Source organism: Ammospiza caudacuta, chromosome 14 (genome assembly GCF_027887145.1).
Source record: "Ammospiza caudacuta isolate bAmmCau1 chromosome 14, bAmmCau1.pri, whole genome shotgun sequence".
NCBI lineage: Eukaryota > Metazoa > Chordata > Aves > Passeriformes > Passerellidae > Ammospiza > Ammospiza caudacuta.
The window spans coordinates 3,661,627-3,682,441 of NC_080606.1; the positions used below are offsets into that span (position 1 = coordinate 3,661,627).

Consider the following 20,815-nt stretch of genomic DNA (forward strand, 5'->3'; position numbering starts at 1 on the left):
GATCTACAGAGATCAAAAAAGTAACTGGAACCCCTTGGAACTGGAATTCTCATTTTACCAACCAAGAATGGAAGTTCTCATAGAGCACATCATGATAGAATAACATTGTCATTATTTATGCTACCCTAATACAATCCTGTAATAATTTTGAAGTTAAGAACAGTCCCAGCTGTTCCAAGGAATTGATCTTTTTGAGGAGCACACGCATTTTGTAAGAATGGAAGGGAGAAATAGTGGGGTTTCTGTGGGGGAAAAATACTCAGTTAAAATACTTTTTGGGTTTAATTTTAATGTTGCAACTTTTCCCCAAATGTGCTAATAAATCTGAAATATTTATTGAATTTTTTTTCTTGGAGGCAAGGAAACATTTTTCAGCCCTGAAAATCCCTTGTTGGTGATTTAAGGTATTTAGAACAGCATGTTCTGATGGTGTCCAGCCAAACAATTCACTGAAAACATTGTGGGCTTTGTTTTATTTTTGCCCTTCTCCCATTATTATTTTCTCCTAAGATTTTGAGGTTGAGTTGTTTTATTTTTTTTTCACTGAACATGTTCTGAAGAGAAAATGTGGCACCTACTAGCACCCTGGCAGGTGAAGGTAGGGAGCTCCAGAAAGCTTTTTCCTACAGACCATTGCCCTTTCTTGGCTGAGAAATAGCAAAGGTGTATTTTTTTGGGGAGTGTGTTTGTGTGTTTCACAACTGGGAAGTTCATTTGGGATTTTTTTCCCATAGCTGGATGGAAAAGGAAGAACCAAACAGGAGGATTTTTGTTACATCAGGCATGTAAAACGTGCTTGACAGCTCACAATATCTGAGAGCATCTCCTGAGGAGCCAGGGAGATTCCAAAGGAGTCTCCTGTGTTCCAGGCTGATATTATTATTAATGTGTTTGTTAGCTTATCTTTTCTGGAGCCAGCCTGCAGTGCAAAGGGAATGGCCCTTATTGCTACATCAGAAGAGCTGCCACAAAATATACCTTGTTGAATAAATTTTTTATATATATATAATTATTTCTTTATTTATATAAATAAATAAATTATATATATAATGTGTAATTATATTTATTTTACTATAAATAGTAAAAATACTCAATAATCAGTTGAGGAAATGTTATGTTGATCCCAGGAAAAGAAGATGAGAAGGTTGAAATGTCCAGACCATGGCCACTGTGCTAATTCATGTTCAACATGACACTGATCCTTTCTCTGTGGCTATGACATCTCTGCTGCAAGCCCTGCCTCAGCTTCTGCAGGTGTTCTGCTGTCACCAGACAAACTAGAAAATGTGTGTTGACTTTGTCTGCAGGTTTGGCCTATTATTATTCTAAAGTAACCTTTGTCACCAAAGCCTCAAAGTAATAATTAACTGGCTTGTCTCTGGAAATCTGATGGGCATTGGACCGTGAGAAAATCCTGTTAACAGCAAATATTTCATATTGGATTGTGTTTTGCTAAAGAGGATTTTAAATTGAACAATATAAACTTCACATACAATTATCAATTTCACAATGTAACCCCCAGCAAGCTGAAATCTTGATTTATTTGCAACAGCATTCTGTCTGTGAGGACACCAACCCAATTTCTAACAGGAAAATGAAGCCTGGATGGTGGGCTGTGAGAGCATGAACCCAGAGCAGGCAGGCAGGGAGCTGTTTAAATGTATATATGCACATGGATGTGTGTACATGAATGGGGCAGGGGCTTGGGAAGCAGGATGCTGAAGGGTGAAGGCTTTGGGCTTGCTTTGCCACCCTGACGAGGTCTCTGGTGTCAAGATGACCCCAAGGTGTGAGAAAATCTCTTTTTCCCAGCCCCGAGACCGAAGAAGGAGTCAGGATTCTTCTGTTCTGGTTTTCAAGGTTGTTTATTTTCTCTTATCTCTAACATTCTTTCTCTGACCTGCCGAGGTCTGTCCAGCAGGTCAGTCCATGGCACACTGATTGCCCTCAGAGTGGTGTTATCTTTTATACTAAAAACTACGTGTACATTATTTACAATTATTTTCCAATACCTATCACCTATATTACACACTGAGTTTCTACCTTAAACCAATCCAAAAGTGCCAGCATCACCCAGAACATGGAGGCTAGGAACAAGAAATAACAAGGACAGGGTACATCCAAATTCCTCCATCTTGAGACCCTGAGCCCCCATTCTAAAAATCCCAAAAATCTATTTTTCACCCTGTGACAAACTAACTATCATTCTACTCAAACTTTCGTGGCTTTTAAATCCTCATACAAGGTTGGTAATTTTTTCCATGGGTCAAGATCAAAGTCACAGGTGTTTTGGGCTCTGTGCCAAGGTCTCTGAGCCCCTTGGCAGGTGCTTGAGCCATCCAAGGCAGCCAGAGGGATGTCCTGGGTTCTGACACCATCCCAGAGCAAATCTGAGGCATTTGGAAGGCAGGCAGAGCCCCAGAATCTGGGCTGTACAATTTCAATGGTGGTAGCTTTATAAAGGAACTTTTTTTTTTTTTTTTTTTTGGTACTAAGAGTAGTGATGGGAAAGAGGATGGGTCCAAGGAGAAGTGACTGGGCTGAGGAGGCACCAGACACAAAGGGTTGTTGCAGATGTGTTGTTGAGCACTTTCTTTGCCAGCTATTTGGGTCCTGGAGGCAGGAAGGGGAGTGGAGATGTGTGTGGTGCCCCCAGGACTCCTCTCACACAGCCAAACAAGCAAGGAGGGATCTCTTAATTCCCTGAGTCCCTCCCAGCAGTTATTGCTGGCAGGGGCTGGGTTCCACTCTCAGGGGTTGTGTCCAGCTGTGTGAGCCTTGTCCCGGCCCCATTTCCCAGGCCAGGGTCTGCAGGCCACATCCAGGCTGGGGTTGATAGTATAGGGATAAAATGTGTCTAAAATCATGGTATATTCAGGGGAGTTAGAAAGAAAGGGTCTACAGGCCATATCCAGGCTGGGGTTGATAGTATAGGGATAAAATGTGTCTAAAATCATGGTATATTCAGGGGAGTTAGAAAGAAAGAGTCTACAGGCCACATCCAGGCTGGGGTTGATAGTATAGGGATAAAATGTTTCTAAAATGATGGCATATTCAGGGGAGTTAGAAAGAAAGTCAGGCTTAGTAGGCCCTGGGAAAATGTTAAGGGTAGGCCCTGGGAAGTGTTAGGCCTTGTGTTTGCCAGATCATGTGAAACTGCACCTGTGTAATCAGTATATGATAAGTGATATAATTGTTAATTTGATGATTGCTTAGTAATTAGATATAATTATTGTTTAATTGTACGAAGAATCATGAGAAACTGTGTTCAAGGGTTTGAGGGGGATCATGAGTTGGGTTTCAACCCATGCTTGAAATCAATGTATACAATAGAGCAATGTAAGTTTAATAATTAATATGTAAGTTTTACAATGATAAAATATAAAAATATGTTCATCCCAAACCCATGCTGGAGTCAGATTTGGGTCTGTGCACCCCTGACACCCACTCTTCAATAAAAGCACCTGCATATAAACATTCTGTGATTCTGTGTTCCTGAACACTAACACTGAGTGCAGTGTGCTGTGGCTCTAGACCAGAAACCCTGAGAACCTCATAAAATTCCATTTCTGTGTTTGAGAAGGTCCACCAGGAACAGGATCAGGAATTCCACACTGTTCTGGGATTTTGTGTCCTCCTCACCTTTCTGCAGCAGGCTGGTGATGCCCAGCTCTGGCAGAGTGCTTCACCCCAAAGAGATCTTGTGTGTTAATTTGAAAAATGAAAATATGGGAGCACACAGTGCTCCAGAACTTGGGAGGGCCTCACTTTTTTTTGAGATGAGTGTTTAATTTAAGAAGCTCTATTGAGACTGAAACAGATACTGTTGTGTTCTCTTGGAGATGTTATTTTAGAGAAGTGTCTTTTCTAAACAATAGAAACTTATAAACATAGTTTAATTCAGTTTTAGTCCCACCAGTAATTTATGCTGGTACATTAATATCAGAGTTTTTGGTCCCTGGCTCCTTTCAAAGCTTTGGGAATCTCACTGTGTTCTGTTTGTCACCTTGTCTGTCCCCCAGCAGGCTGAGTATGGGAGGCATCATGAAAACACTGTTTGGCATGTTTCCATCTTGGTTTCTGACTGAATAAAACATTCCTCCCATAATATTCTGTCCTTAATGTTTTCAGCTGGGGAAGTTGTGACATGTTCCTTTCTGGAATTGCCTAAATGTTCCCAGAACTGAGCTGTTGCTCACCCTAATTCTATGAATTCTATCATTTTATTTTGCCTGGAAAGTCTTGTTAAGATGGGGCTTGCCCAGAAGAAGAGCTGAGTAAGGCACCATAAATCCTGGAGGTCTGAGCTCTCCAGTACAGCCTGGTGACTGAGTGGACCCCATATGACATCAATTTGATGGCTCAATCCCACTCCTGATGTCAGTCAGAAAATTCTTTGGTTTTAGTTGTGCCCTTTTTTGCTGGCTGCATCCTGACAGGAAGCAAAAACCCCTCAGTGGCCACCCTTTATTTCCATAGGATGGAGTGGCAATTTTGGAAAGTGGCAGCTTGCTCAGTGGGATTATTCACCCAAGTCTTGCAGGACTATAATTAAAGGCAAACATTTGTAAATGACATTGCATGCTTGCCAAGCAGACAGCTGTCCAGATGCCAGTATTCTGTTATCTTCTCTCTTGGCACTTTTTCCAATTTGTATTTCCCTCCCTCAGACTGGATGAAGGCTTTCTTATGTCGTTGTGGTTGTTTCCTCTAAAGAAAAAAAAAATATTCAACAACCTTAATGTCATTTCTAGAGCACAAACAGTACAACTCCAAGGCTCTGAATGTTTCTTTAAAGTTTAAAATGTCAGGTTTCATTTAGTTGGTTCAGTTGTCATTAGATGAAAATTGGTTTCTGTTTGTCCTGAGGCAATGTGGTGATGGCAAGAATGACATGGTAAAATTTATTTTGAGACTGTAAAACAAAAAGCCTGAGGATCATATCCCCTGCTAGCATAAGTCTTCTTACAGTAATTGGTAGTTCATTGATTTAGTCTTCCAAAAGAATTAAATGTCTGACTTGTCTGAAGCAAAAATTACAGCCTAAACATGCCAGTTGCAAAGGAAATGGAGGTATTGTTCTGTCAACACTCTTCTGCAAGAGTGGAAAGCATCCATATCCAAAAAATGCTTTCTGTGTGAAGAGCTTCATGCTTTTGTCATATTATTTCCATATTTAAAAGGGTATTGGGGATGAGCAGGAATTGGAGGTTTAGTAAGCCATTCTGCCTTCAATTTTCAGAGTAATTTGTTTGAATTTCATGCTGTGTTCCTGTGATTCAAATGTATGTTTCCTTCAGGATTAATTCTATTTAAAGATTAAATAAATATGTATGTTTTCTTGGCTAAAAAGAAGCTTTTAAAAATCCTTCACAGCTGAAAGAACCTTTTAGAACTGCTTTCTTGCCTGTATGTGGCAATGTTTCTAACTTAATCACAAAGACTAAACAATTTGGAATTTGCATTTTTTTTCCAGCTTTCAGGAAATAAAATGCTGCTCCTCTGGAAAAATACACTTTTTGCTAAGAGCAAGGGTTATCCTACAATTATCTCACAATTTTTCACACAACTGAACTTTGGCCAGTGTTGGAGGTGGCAGAGGCCACCTTGAGCTCCTTATGTGCATCAGGAAATGGAATTTGTGTCTGGAGCTATCCAGGAGCCATCTGGGCACTCCTGGGCTTGGGAGATGCACAAGTGGCTTCCCAAGATCTGCTTAATAAAGATTGTCAGTGCTGTAGAAAGCACTCTGAGGTCTGATTTTTGTCTGGACACAGCACTTTCCAGTCCGATACAGTGAATAATTATCAAAATGGGGTTGTTTTTTTGCCTAAGACTGTACTGAATCTTCAGTCCCGTGATGGTGAGTAAAAAATTAAATCTCATTTAGCAGTGATCCCCCTGTGGACTGAGCCTTGGTCTGCACATTTAGAGTTTTATTGCTGCCACAAGTTTACCTCAGGAACTTTAAGGAGCACTTCTGGGACTGTAAAAGACAAAAGTTCAGGAATTTTCTCTCCCTAGGTCAGTAAGATAACTATAGATAATCCATTTGTGTGCAGAGCTGCATTTGCTGTGCATGACCACTGCTATATGTTTCCTCCTCCCTTCAGATAAGGGCATTTAAGCCTTGGACATCTGATTTTCCTCCCTAAATGGAGATGTGAATGCAGGTCCTTGTCCTCTGGCCTCTCCTCCCTCACTCTCTGAGTCTGCTCTCCACAAATAAAACTCCTCACAAGTGACAGTTGCCTAAAAGCTGCTTTTCACATTTGGGCACATGACCCAACTGCTCAAACAGTTGGTGTCTGCACCATAAGGGGAATAACTCCAATTCAATCCAAATATTTCACATGAAACCCAAGCATGGCATTTCTCCCTCCTGATCTTAAAGAGCACATTTATTCCCTTAAAATGCTGAATGTCTCATGAACCAAACCAAAGCTGTATGTGCCTATGGACAGAGGTGGATTGAGGAGACTTGCAAGCACCATCAGCCCTTGGTTTAGCTGAAGTGAGGATGATTTAGAGCTGATAATCTGAGGATGAGGATGGTTTAGCTGCAGTGAGGATGATTTAGAGCTGATAATCTGAGGATGAGGATGGTTTAGCTGCAGTGAGGATGATTTACAGCTCAGAATCTGCCCTGCAGCTCTGCATCGGGGTGGAGCGCAAGCTGCAGACCCTGAGGGGGAGGGTGTGCTTGGAAGACACCAGGTTAAGCTGCTTGCGCAGATATCCCAAAATCTGCAAAAAATTAAAACCAACATCCCCCCCAATGAACATAATGGCTGAACTGTAAATACTTATGTTGTAAGACAAGGGAAAAGCAACACTGACAAACCTCAAGATTATTAGAAACAGGCTCTTCTCCTGTCTTTTGAGAGTTAAGAAATGTTTCCTTAGGTTTTTCACTGACTTCACTTTAGCTGTTAGTCCCTGATTAAATAAAGATGATGAACTTCTCACAGCAATTCCTGGATATTCTTTGAGAATCTTCATCTTTAGAGGAAATTCTATGGTGCTTTGAACACACAGCAGGAGCTAGAGTTCTGGATCCCTTTTCTTTTACCCAGAATGTGGCTTCAGATCCATAATTCCAAATCAAACACTTTGTGTTCTCTGGGAAGTGCTGTGAGGTTGGGCACTGTGAATGTTCCTATGGCTGCCAGCAGTCATTACAAAAGATAGGAGGGAGATAATTGGGATTCCAAAGATTTCTAAGCTGGTGAATCAGGAGGGTAAATTCTCAGCGATGGATGGTACTGATGTTAGTGTTTAATAGAGAAATTTGTCTGAAATGAAGTGGTGAATTCAACTCAGTTGAAAAAATCAAAAATTAGCTCAAGCCGTGAAAGAGCTATGGAAAGAAACAGCTTGATATAAAGAAGGAAAAAAAGTTTCTTATTCTGTCTTTGCAAGCAAGAAGTCTCTTAAATGTCTGAACAATTTAATCACAAAGATGAAACTCACTGTGCTTCAGCTGGGATAAAGTCATGACCAAGTAAATATTCTGACTACACCCTGACAGGCTGGGTCCTCCCAGGCAGCCAAAGGCTTTTGTCCATGGATCTGTCTGACTGAATCTGCTCCAGTCCTTGTTTTGGGTTGAAGCAGAAGGAGAATCCAAAATTAATGATCATTAATGGTGCTAGGAAACTTACTGACTGTTTAAACAGTGGTAGAGCTCCACATTTACACAAGTCCTTAAGTGATTAAAGCATCCAAGCTCCTCTGGCTTTTCAATTGTTTGGGCTTTTAAGTTGCACAGTAATAATATCCAAAGTGACATGCAGAGTTTGTAAAAACATTAAAGCATATTCAGACTGGTTTATCCTGGAAATTCTCCTGAGGCTGGAATGAAGAAATTCTCAAGATCACTTTGTATAACAACAGCATGTTATCCAAACATATTTTATTCATTTTAGTACTCTAATAGCCATCTGTGCAAGACAAAATCATCTACATAGAGGGAAAAACATGGACTTGATTGCCTGGCAGATACAGCAACTGTAATTTTCCTTAATTTTTCTTTGGAAGTAACTGATGTGGGTTTTTCAGTGTCATCACTCAAAACTGAAGAAACTTATCTCACATGCTGATAACTTAATTGCTAAATGAAAATCTTTCCAAGACAAAGTTTTAAAAGATGTGTTAGAGATAGATAGATAGAAGCTGCTGTTTGTTTTCAAGATGTGTAAATAAAAGCCTTCCTGGTAGTTCCTGTGAATTTATGAGTCTGTGATACACTGATTTGGCGGAGTCATAAAAGTGCTTTCAGTATTCAGGAGTAAAATGAATGCTGCTGTGTCACTTTCGAGGCAATATTTTTATAGCTTAGAATTTGAGCCCTCTATCTTCCTGACAGAAAAATACTCTTGTTTACATGTTCTAAGGCTGCTCTTTGCCAGAAAGGATGTCCAGACTAGAATTTAAAGTCTGGTATGTGTCATGTTGGGACAGAGACATAGACTCTGCCCTTCACAGGCTCAGCAAAGTTGTGCTGTGCTGGCTAGAACAAAATTTCTATTAAAAACCACTTTAAAATCCAAAATTTGTTACAACTAATAGTCTAAAAAGGTTGTGTCTTATGCTCAGGGCTTTATGTAATTTTAAAGTTCCTCTTTTTGTGTTATGATGCAAACATCTAGTGCAGAATGGTGTGGGGTGAATCACAGTCCCAAAGGTTTCTGTGCAAGGTGTCACTGGATAGGCCTTGAACTGTTATCCCAGGCATTCACAGATTTTTGCCTGAAGCAAATAAGAGGGACAGCACCTCAAGGTGCAGCCTGAAAAAGAAGAGGAGTCTGGGTGAAGAGAATAGAAGATTTTTATCCTTAAGTGCCTGAGATAAATGGTAGATAGTGGAATCTAGGCTGAAACAAACCCTGCTGGAAAAGGGATGTGGAAAGGAAGAACTTTTTGCTAAAGGGGTTTATGCTCTTTAATGTGGTGTTTAGACTTATGCTTTTTAATCTTTATAGTCTGTGCATTGCCACTGGGCAGGGGAGAAATATCTCCTTTAAGGAAAAACAAATCATCTCCCAGACTAATTTGAATTTTCACTCCAGACAATGTTTAGATGACTTGACTTTAGTTTTGCCACAAAACACTCAATGCAATAAAAAAAAATAAATGTGACTTTGCTGAAATCTGCCTGATACTCTTTTGTAAACAGCAAATTCCCTTCCTCAGACAAGGCAGTGATGGAGAATTCCATCTGCATCTGTTGCCAGCCCCCTGAGACAAAGCAGAAGGTCAGACTGGACAAGATCATGGCCTCTGAGCCAAAATGATGCTCATTATCAGGCAAACAAATATTTTCCTCCCCAGGCAGAGCTGGACAGTCAGGAGTTCTGACCTGGGAATAGTTTATTCCACACTGCTCCAGTGCTGAATATGTCAGTGCTGTGAAAAAACGTGTGTGACTTTTTCCAACCTCCTTTTCTTATTGTTTTTATTTCCCATCTGAGAAAGCTCGTCCAAGAATTTGATGGACAAACATATTTTGAGGAAGCAGTAAAAAGCTGGAGCTGAACAGTGGGTGGCCTTTGAGTGTGATGAGTGGCCTTACAGCCCATGTCTGACCTCACCACATCAGGGTGTTTAGGAAATGATGTCAGGGAGTTGCTCCAAGGACTGGCTTTGTTCCTGGCCATTCTCTTTTATTGCATTTAATGCAAAAACATTTTCCCTGCTTTGGTGCATGGCTACATTCAGATTTTCTTTCAAATACTGCTACTGTATCTACCTGTTTTTCATGGAGCATCACCACCTCAAAATCAGAATGAATCCTTGTAAAAGCAGTTTGCAAGAAAACTTCAGATTAGTGATCCCAAAATGGTCCTATCACTTTTCCCAGAAAGTTGAAACATATACATTTTTAGCCAATTAAATTGGGACTTTGATTAATTTTTTTCCCCACATCATGTCACAGTTGTTGTAGTTTGGAATAGCTGAAAATCAAGTTTCATAGGGGTTGGAATTGCTGTGAACAATTTTATATTTAGGTTTATTGTCGCAGACATCTTTTCATTAAAAATCCTTTTTTAGGATTTTTCCTTCTGAAAAGCTGAGAGGCCTCAGGAACAAAATGCAGACAATGATTATCTGCTGCTGTGGAATGCAACAGGTGCATCTGTGATTGGTCTCATGTGGTTGTTTGTAATTAATGGCCAATCACAGCAGAGCTGACTCAGACAGAGAATCTGAGGCAGCTGCCTTTGTTATCATTTTTTTCTTTTCTATTCTTAGCTAGCCTTCTGAGATGAAACCTTTCCTTCTATTCTTTTTAGTATAGTTTTAATGTAATACATATCATAAAATAATAAATCAAGCCTTCTGAACATGGAGTCAACATTCTCGTCTCTTCCCTCACCTGAAAACTCCTGTGAACACCATCACAGTTTAAATGATCAGTAGAGACCCAGGGCTCTCTCCATGTCCCAGCACCATGGCAGTGGCAGGGTGATGTCTGTGCACTGCCCTTTGGAAGAACCTGAGCTCTGCTTCCAGGGGAGCTTGGACATCTGGCTGAGAGAATTTGATGTTCCCTGAGGTGAATCCTGTCCTAAGAATGGCATCTCTGATTGCTGCTGCTGCTGCTGGGGAAAAGTCACACAAATTGAGTTTAGAGAAGGGAATAGGTCCAAGGGGAAGAAGGCAGGAGGCAAAGGCTGGGTTCTGGTAAATTCAGTGAAAATCAAAGTGTTCTTCTCAAACAAGGCAGCTTTTCTCTAGAGGTGTTATGGATGTGCTGCCGTTCTGGAGCATCACAAACTCAGATGGTGCAGCAAGAGGTAATTTGAGGTGGTTTGTCCTTGTCTGAAGGCTCTGGGAGAACAGCAAATCTCTCACTGGAGTCTGCAGTGATTTCTGGGCTGCACTGGCAGAGGGCTGGCAGAGCTTCAGCAGAGGCTTTGTCAGGAGGTTCAGGAGGAGGTCAGCCCTAGGGCCCATCACTCACTGAGCCCTGCCCAGCCCTGTCAGCATTCTGGAGAGAGCAGCACAGCTGCTCCAGGGGTCACGTGAAACCCACAGACAGCCAAGATACACACACCATGTTGCCCAATTGCAATTTTTGGGGTTTTTTCTTCCAAAACATTGATTCAGATCCTCCCCAAACACACGTGTCCCACAGGCAAGGCAGGGCTGAAACCCGTGGACTGAGCATTAGTCACCATTAGCCCCAAACTGAAAAAGGAAAAAAAGAACACTATAAAAATGTTGTGATGCATTTGGTTTTGTAACAGGATTTAGCAGAGAGGGAGGAGGGGAAAGAAGCATTTCTCAATCCTCAGATATCTGAGTTTTCTTTTACACAAGGCTAGAGCTCTGGCATGTCCTCCCCCTTGCTCCTGTGCTGGCCAGTTTCTCTTGAAGCAGCACTGGGCATTATCTCATTTTCAAGAACTGATGCTGCTGGATGATGGGCTCAGAGCTTTCAGAGGAGTTGCACATCCTGGGCTCAGGGTGGACAGACAGAAACCTGGGGCTAAACCTGCCCAAAGCCCCCTCCTGATCTCAGCAAGTGTCAGAACTCAGTGCATCCCTCCAGGCATCCCGAGTTGCTGGGACCCTGCCCAGGGGGCTCAGAGACCCTGGCACACAGCCCAGAACACCTGTGGGTTTGATTTTGACCCTTGGAGCAAGTTGCCAGCTTTGTATGAGGACCTGAAAGTCACAGAGGTTTGAATGGTGTAGTAACAAAATGATCACAGGGTGAAAATGTAGATTTTAGGATTTTTGGTATGGGGCTTATGGGGACAAGATGGAGGAACTTGGGCATGTCCAGCCTTCCTTCTTCTTCTTGTTCTCCATTTTCTGCAGTGATGTTGGCACTTTGGGATTGGTTCAGAGTAGAAGTGCACTGTCTAACACAGGTGATGGGTATTGGGAATTAAGTGTAAATATGTTATACGTAGTTTGTAGTATAAAAGGACAACACAGAGTGCCTGTGGCTGCCCTGCTGAGCAGACCTCGGCTGGGCAGAGAGAAAATTTTATAGATAAGAATTAATAAACAACCTCAAGATGGAAAAGTGAAGAGTCCAGACTCGTTCTTCAGTTGTGGGGCTGAAGCAGAGACATCCTGCACATCTTGGGCAGCAATTATCAACAGCAACCCGAGAAGCAAGGGCTGTTTCAGTCAGGTCACATCTGACCCTGGGTTTTTATGGATGCCTCCTGTGGGGTCACTTCTCTTTTTCCACTCCACAGGCAGATTTTTTTCAGCCACAACGAGGTTTAAAAGTCTTTTTGCATGCACTGGAATATCCAGTGCAGTTGGGCTTGGTCCTTTTGCTTCTTGGGGCTAACTGCAGATGCTTTGGCACACAGCCTGCTCTGGGGAGAGCTTCTGTGGCCATGCCAGCACAGCTGGGGTTTATCACAGGATGGACAACCCCATTTACCTGCTCAGCTCCACAATCACAGGGTGCTGTCTTTGCTGCCCTCCTTTAGATGAGTTTGGTTCAGTGTCAGCTGCAGCCAAAGCTGAATTTTCCCATCCATGTTCAGAAAGAATTGCCTTTCCCTTGCTCCCTACACTGTCTCTACAGGAGTTGTCTCAAGATGATGTGAGGGTGGGAGAAGGGAACAAAATGGAAACAATTCTCAGCTCTGACAGAAATCAACCTGCTTTAAAGAATTTAAGGGAATGGTGACTGGGCTTAAGTAGATCAGTCTGATAATGCCTGACTCTGTAGGTCTCATGTGCAAGCAAAGGTGGATTATTTGTCATGCTAGGGCTGGGTTAAAGGGTGCTGGAGAAAGGAAGCTCTAAATATTAAAAAACCTTTGAAAATCTTAATTGCAAAAAATTACTGCTCTTCTTTCTTCCTTTGACTGAATCTCTATATAATCTCTGTTATATAGACCCTGTATATTCTCTGAATAATGAGGGTCTGTCTCTGAGACAGTTGACAGTCCCCAGTCTGTTAAAAATAATCTTTCCCTTTTCTTGGACATCTGAGATCGTCCAATAATTAACATTTTTTTACAGTGCAGCTTCAGCTAACACCTGTGAAGAAACATAGCTAATTAATAACCCTCTGAATGTCTTTCTCCCTATCTCTAACCAATACTGCATAACCTTTAGTTAATGAATATTTGTAATACTCACACCAGGAGATGCATGTTCAGAGCTAAGGGGAATTTTTTTCCTTTAGCTAAATTACTCCAAGAGTCAATGCATTTATCAATGCACAATCAGTTACCTGCTGGACTTTCAGTGGTGCATCTGGTCTCAAAAAAAGCACATTCTTTCTTTTTTATTTATTTATTTTTTAATTTTAGGGAATTGTGGCAGAACAACACACAAACCATTTCATGGCTCCAGTGAAATGAGTGTCTGTTGTCTACCATGGTTCACACTGTTTTGCAAAACTCCTTCATGGGGATGCATAGCTGGTGAAATAAATTACTTGTAGTACTCTCAGATTGTGTTGCAGGAGTCCTACAGGAAAATCCCCCATCACAATTTTCATTGCTGCTTGGATGAGGGGCTAGGAAGGTAGGAATGGGAATTCTGTAGGATCCAGACTGGGACAAGATTACAAGCCAGCTGACAAGGTTGCTCTGTTACAAATAAAGGGACCATTTAAAATCAGGAAAAAGGAGTTTCTTAGCCACTTTATTCCTCACAGCATCAGTTTCTGAATGTCAGATATTTCAACTGCACAGCAAGGATGGGAGGTGACACAACCAGACTTCTGCCATGCAAATCAAAGCCTGGTAGGACAATGAGGGCATCAGGGCTTTCAGCAGAGCCAGGAGGCCCTGAAACCTCCAACCTCACTTCCAGACTGTGCCCAGCCCAATTAGAGCTCTGCAGATGGCGTTTATTTCATTGTGTGAGGGGAGAAATGGGCAGAGCTCTGCTCTCCCATTTGGGATGCTCCCTGCAGGCACAAATACTGCAACAACTGCTTTTATTGTGGGGCTGTGTCAGAAACAGGGTGGCTGTCAGGCATTAATGGTGTGTAGTGGGATCCTGTAGTAACTACAATTAAATGTTTCCTTGGAAATGGGAAGATATTTCTCTCCTTCACAGCACAGATGATGCGAGATGATCCTGAGAAAAAGGATTGGGGTTAAACCATTGTGTCTGCAAAGGAGGAGGTTCTGGTGGAACTCCCAGCCCCAGTGCTTGGGTGCTCAGGCAGCAAGAGAGAGAAGGGATTGGGACTCCTGAAGTGCCTGGATCACATCTCCTGTCAGTGTCTCCTCCTTGGAATTCCTCTGAGAGTAACTGGCTTGATCCTCAGCTATCCTAAATTGGGAACATTATATTGTCACAGACATCTTTTATGAAAAATCCTTTCCTTAGGATTTTTCCTCCTGAGAAGCTGAGAGGCCTCAGGTACAAAATGTAAACAATGGTTATCTGCTGCTGTGGAATGCAACAGGTGCATCTGGGATTGGTCTCATGTGCTTGTTTCTAATTAATGGCCAATCACAGTCAGCTGGCTTGGACAGAGAGCCAAGCCACAAACCTTTGTTATCATTCTTTCCTATTCTATTCTTAGCTAGCCTTCTGATGAAATCCTTTATTCTATTCTTTTAGTATAGTTTTAATAAAATATATATCATAAAATAATAAATCAGCCTTCTGAAACATGGAGTCAGATCCTCGTCTCTTCCCTCTTCCTGAGACCCCTGTGAACACTGTCACATTAGATATACTAACTGCTGGGAGCATTGTAGACAAACATATTTTTAAATTTTTTAATATATTTTCTTTTTAATTTCTATTTTTGCATGCTTAGGGCAACCAAAAATGCTTAGAGACCCTCACAAGGACTGCAGAATAATACATTGAAATAGCACATTTCTAACTTGTGTTGGGGGAATTGTGGCTTAGATAGATAAAAGTATTCCTAAGAATTGACTATATGGCATAAGTGGTGAAAATCCCAAAGCCCAGAAGAGAGCAAAGAGCTGAAGTGAGCTCTGGGCTGTGCCTCAGTGTTATTGTGTCTCATCTGAGCCACATAGTGACAGTCACCACAGAAGGTGTTATAATGACATTAATTCTTTAATTTATTAATTTATTAATTAATAAAAGAAACTGAATTTGTGGCATTTTCTTACACTGTTCTTTAGCCCCAGAACTCCAGGGTTCTTAGGTGGTTTAATCAGAAAGGGTTTATCAGGCAGGATCCTGGAGGATTTGGTGGCTCTGGGGGAAGCAGGGAGGTTCTGTTTCTGAGCTCTGCTGTTCCCTGTTTGCTTTGGACCCCAGCACTCAGCAAATGCTGATCTCATCCATAAATTTTGGCAGTTGGCACATGCTGCTCTGTTTTTCCTCTGAGGACTTTGTGAGATGCAAGACACACTTCAATTAAAAAATGGCAGTTTAATGTGGTTATTTTTATCAAAACAAACCAAATAAGATATTCATAATACACAGCAGTGCTTAATTTCTTTTTAAAACCAATTAAAGCTTTGGCTTCCACTAGTGACAGAAAAGTTTGGACAGTTCTAACCCAAATGGCTCCATTTATCCCTCATTTACTATTCTAAGAAAATAACATTTTGAAAGGAAAAACAAACTAGAAATTATTAATGCCAGAGCTGCCAGGAAATGGGATATAAAATGGAATCTGGCCCATGTGGATGTGGGATGTGTGCTACCACCATGAAAGCCAAGTGGCCAAATGATGTCCACCCCTGCAGCCAGGTGGATTCACATCTCTGAGGTGCCATTCCATGTCAGAACATCCAGGGAGGCTCAATGAATGTGTCCATGATGCTGATGAGCATCTTGTCCATGCTCAGTTTTCCTCCTGGGCACCAGTTTGTTACTCAGATTTTTGTTGAGGTCTCTTAATAAGCTTTGAATTTTCTCTAAATGCAGACACATGAGAATTCCTGACAGGAGAGCAGGATCATGCAATGATCAGTTGCTTGTTTCTCAAAAGGCATTTAAAATGTCAGCTGCTATTTACTGAGAAAAGCCTCATGCCCAAAATATAATTTCCTTAAGGAGAATGGCTGCAGCTCTATGAATTCCATGCTGTGAGCTGATTTCAGGATCTATCACCCAAACCAGCCCAGATTTTGAAACCATCAGCTGAGCACTGAGATGGCTCTTTCTCTGGAAATGAGTTAATCTGGCACTGATTTGTCAGAGTCACATCAGAGGGATGGATGCCTGTGGTGTGTAGCCATGCTTGCGTTGCACTCCTGTTATTTTGGGATCATCATCTTAAATTGCCAAAGGGCACAGAGGATTCCATAGCTAAGGAGCACAGCTCCTTCCTCTGCTGCTGATGGCAGACAGGACAGACTGCAGGAGATCTGGGGTCTCCTGCCATTTTGAGATGAGATGGAGTTACTTATTCTGCATTTCTAATGCTTGGGTACAGGATCATCTTCACAGTGTTGAAATTGAGGGTTATTAAACTGTGAAAGAGCAGAACTTCTTTGCCATCTTCTCAGCCAGTCAGGAGGAGCTGTGACTGACAGGAGAGTGTCAGGAGTAGTGACTGGGGTGAACCCTGCAGGTTCCACACCAGTTAGGGATGAAGTGTTGGTGGGAGGTTCCCTCTCCACTCAGCAGGACACCTCTGCCAAGGATTTTGTGGGGACAAACACATCACTGCTGCAAAATGCACCCCTGTGGCTTTCCCATGGTCCATGAAACACTCCCTTTAGTGCAAGGTGTAATCCAGGGAGGAGCAGGGAGACATCCCAGCCACATTCTGGTGGGAATCTGCATGTGGAGAGAAATGGAGCCAGGAAAGGAGGGACAAATAATTCTAACAGGAGCCAGAGCCGTGAGACCCAGAGAATGAAAAGTGTGCTTCACAAAGGGATGTTCTCTTGGGGTCACTGCAGTGACCCAGGCTGTTGGTGAAGGAGGGTTTCCAATGTGTCAGCCAAAGGAATGGCAGTGGAGATGATGCCTTGGAGTGGCCGCCTAGAATAAGGCAAAGGACGAAGTTACAATAATAAAGTGGGTATTTATTAAAGGCCTTTAACAGGCACACCTTGGGCAGTGCAGGAGCCTGGCAGAGGCTACACCCAAGATGGACAATGGTCACGAGTTCTTTGGACAGATATAAGTTTGGTCTATTTGCATATCAGAGGTTCATTCCCCAATTACAGCTTCAGGTAATGAAGTCACATTCCCTCAGTTTGCTTCTCCCCAATTCACTTTTGTTTGTACTTTTTTGGGGCCTGGGGCTGTAGGCTGTCCTTGGGTTCCAGGCCCAGAGGAATTGTTTTGTCTGACCAAAGTGTGAAGACAGTAGTTAATACTTTATATGAAGTGTAGAGTTATGCACTATTGTAGCACAGGATTTGAAAAATATAAAGGCTAAAGTCTTAAGGCGGCATTCCCCCCCTTTAGAGGCTTGACAAGGAGAATCTCAGAGCTCAGGTGTCAGCAGCATCAATTCCCGCTGCTTTTCTTGACTGGAAGGATGTAGGGGGACACAGTATGGATAAATGAAGGTAATGTAGAATGTAATCTTATCCCCCAAAGAGTTTCAACTGGAACCAATTACTAAAGATTAGAAGCAGGACTGATCTTTACAGGCCACACCTGTAGCCAAGAAAAACAAGTGGCATAAGAGAATGGATTAGTGGGAACTGGAGTCAGATGGCTGCTGCAAGGACCAAGAACAGTCAGTGCTTAGAGGAGCTGCCTACAGAAAACTTTGAGGAGGTATCCAACTCTGAGCTATGGAATCCTTGCACCATAATGACAATAGAACTCAATACATATAAGACAACATTGCACTGTTAATGATAAGAGAACTGTTGTAATATATAAGACAACAGAAGGATGCTGTGCTCATTTTGGGAGTGGAGTCTCCAGCAATCTCTGGTTTGTTTTGCCAGGACCTCTGTGACGATCCCCACCTGCTTGTGGACGGAATGAGCTCCCACGACTTCCACCAGGGCAAGCTGGGGAACTGCTGGTTTGTGGCTGCGTGCTCCTGCCTGGCTTTGAGGAAGAGCCTCTGGCAGCAGGTGGGTGATCGGAGTGTGTGGTGCAGGAAATAAAACTGATAAACCAAGCTAGCCTTTGTTGTTTTTCTCCCTAGACTAACAAGGGGTGAATTTTGGTGGATTCAAATCTTCCTTTTCTTTAACATGTTCTAGGGCAGTCTGCCCTGGGAATAAACCTCAGCACAGTGCACTTGCTGAACTTCCCCTCTGTGAAAAATGCATATTTTATGATTGGCTTTTCACAAATATTAAAATGAATATTACATTTGTTATGTTAGAAAGTTATGCTGTATTAGTTTTCTTAAGTAGAGTGTTAAATATAGTTTTAGGTTATAACATAACGTTAAAATAGAAACTATGTATGTAAGATATTTTTTTAAAGAGAGGAATGAGGTACTCACACCAGATACCAGCCATAGGACACCTGAATCTTTCAGAGAAAGAGAATTTATTGCTCCTTTATCAGGAGAAATGAACTTCTCCCCACCTTACTCAGCTCTGAAGATGCTGTCAGGATTCAGAGGAAGAAGCTGACACTGACCAGACAGAATCCTGTGTTTGAATGGAATTTATACATCATGTATGAGATGTATGAATATGCAGCAGGCTATTGCTTTTAAGGGTTAGTGCTCTGTTAACGAGGGTCCTTTTTTGGGCTTATTTTGCCCAAAAAGAGGTACCCAGACTGTCCATAACTCTTTGTTTTTATTGTCTCGTATTTACCTAAATCCTAATTGTCCAAATTTTTATTACTCTGATTATATTACTCTTTCCATAACCATTTTATTACTATTAAACTTTTAAAATCCTAAAACCAAGTGATTTGGCCTTTTCCCAACCCTTCCATGGTTTCTCAGGTGATTCCAGACTACAGTGAGCAGGAGTGGGATCCCAAAAGCCCAAGGAAGTACGCTGGGATTTTCCGTTTCCGCTTCTGGCGCTTTGGAGAGTGGACAGAGGTGGTGGTGGATGATCTGCTGCCCACTGAGAATGGCAGGCTCATCTACTGCCATTCCAATGTGAGGAATGAATTCTGGAGTGCTCTGCTGGAGAAAGCTTATGCTAAGTATGAGCTGGTTCCTTGTCCTTGTAGTCCTCAGTGTTGTCCATTTGTCTGATTTGTCTTTCAATTCTGTCAAACTTTCCACAGGTTTTAGTTTTGCTGCTGGTAGAGAACCTAAAAAAAGACTGCAAACTCCTTTAATCTCTGTTAAAATAATAAATTACTGCAATTCTGTTTACTTCAGCAGCCAAATCCTTAAGGACCCTAGAAACCAGAGAAGGTTTATCTGCAGTTTGCTCAGGCTTTTTTGCTCTGTTCTTATATGTGATTCTGTTCACTTATGTGATTTCTTACCTTTGAGGCTGAGCACTGTTGTATCAATGCAACATTTGCCTTAATTCAGGGACCTTGTCTGTTTAGACCACCTAAATTTTGCAATGGGTAAAAATATCTGAGGAAATACTATGTGCATTTCATACTGGCGGTAAGTCCTTATTTATATTTAAATATTCATATATTTATACTAATATATTAATGTGCAATGACAAAAACATATTTATATTTAAATATTTGCATTAATAACACCAAGATACCACACCTCTTGCTCTCTCCACCTCTATTTTGGTCTGTTCTTTTTTGTTCTGATTTTCTTGGTGAAACACAAACATGTTCCCTTCATTCAAGCCAAATCAGAGCACTTGTTCCAGCCCCCTGTAAACTGAGGATGTTCTGTGTTGCCCCCAGGCTGGCTGGATCCTACCAAGCCCTGGATGGGGGCTGTGCTGCAGAAGCCCTGGTGGATTTCACTGGAGCAGTGGCAGAATCCATCAGTTTGGAGGAGGGCAAATACGGTGAGGTTATTCCTGAGCAGATGAAGCTGTTTGAAGACTTGATGAAAGTGCATAAAAGAGGAGGGTTCATCAGCTGCTCCATTTCGGTGAGTACAGAGAGCTGGATTTCAATGAAAATACTCTGAAAGAAATACCATTATTAGGATATTGAGTATGTCCTTCCTTGGCATGTTTGGAAAAGCTTTGTATGGAGAAATCTAGCAAGTGCTTCCAGCTCCAGGAGCCACTAAATACAATCACAACTGCTTGTGCTGCCACTTCACTGTGTGTCTGAAATTCTTTTTTTCTGCATGGTCACAGTTGTGAACTGACCTGAGGTAAATCCACCTTAATTTACACAGCAGATAGCAGCATTCAACTGCTTTATTTCTTAGAGAAATCTCTTTAGAGAAAACACTTCTGGCATAGAGCTGCTGAGACCTCTTGACTTTGGTTGTGCCAGTGCAGCCCTGGGTAACAGTGGAGCTGAGCTGAAGGGCTGAGCTCACCTGGTTATTCAGGTATTTGATATTTAATTGATATTTCAGCTATTTGCTATTGAATATATTAAATACAGTCAATATATTGAATAATTTCCCCACAGAAATTAACCTGCAGAGCTTGCCTACGCTGGCTCATGTGGGGCTCAGGTATCTCAGTGCCCACATTAGGAGCCCTGAAGTTCCTGCAGTCAGTAGAGAGGGGATGGTGTCTGAGGAAGATTTACCCCTCTCCAGTCCTATGCTAGAAGATGGTTGAATAACAGCTCCCAGAGGATGCTCTGTGCTTCACAAAGCACCTATGGCCCAGCCCCTGGCCACAGGAGGCAAACCATTGACAGCTGGACTGAATTCCCCTAAGTCTGCAATGTCAGACCCTGGCTGGAGAGTCTGAAATCCTCATCTGGTCCACAGTTATTATCACATCTGAAGGGCTAACAAACTGCAATGGCACCTGAATATTTCCTTAAAAATCGCTTTAAAATGATTTTTTTAAATCACTTATAATGAACCATTAATCCA

General features: G+C 41.9%; 1 protein-coding gene across 3 annotated transcripts in view; it reads left to right on the plus strand.

The window, feature by feature from the left end:
• LOC131563790 (calpain-5-like) overlaps positions 1-20,815 on the plus strand; it is a 58,146-nt gene that overhangs the window by 16,968 nt on the left and 20,363 nt on the right. For all 3 annotated transcript variants that reach the window (XM_058813938.1, XM_058813940.1, XM_058813939.1), the window contains exons 4-6: positions 17,850-17,981; positions 18,818-19,026; positions 19,708-19,900. In XM_058813938.1, coding sequence (XP_058669921.1) covers positions 17,850-17,981; positions 18,818-19,026; positions 19,708-19,900 — 534 coding nt within the window. The remainder of the gene's footprint in view (positions 1-17,849; positions 17,982-18,817; positions 19,027-19,707; positions 19,901-20,815) is intronic.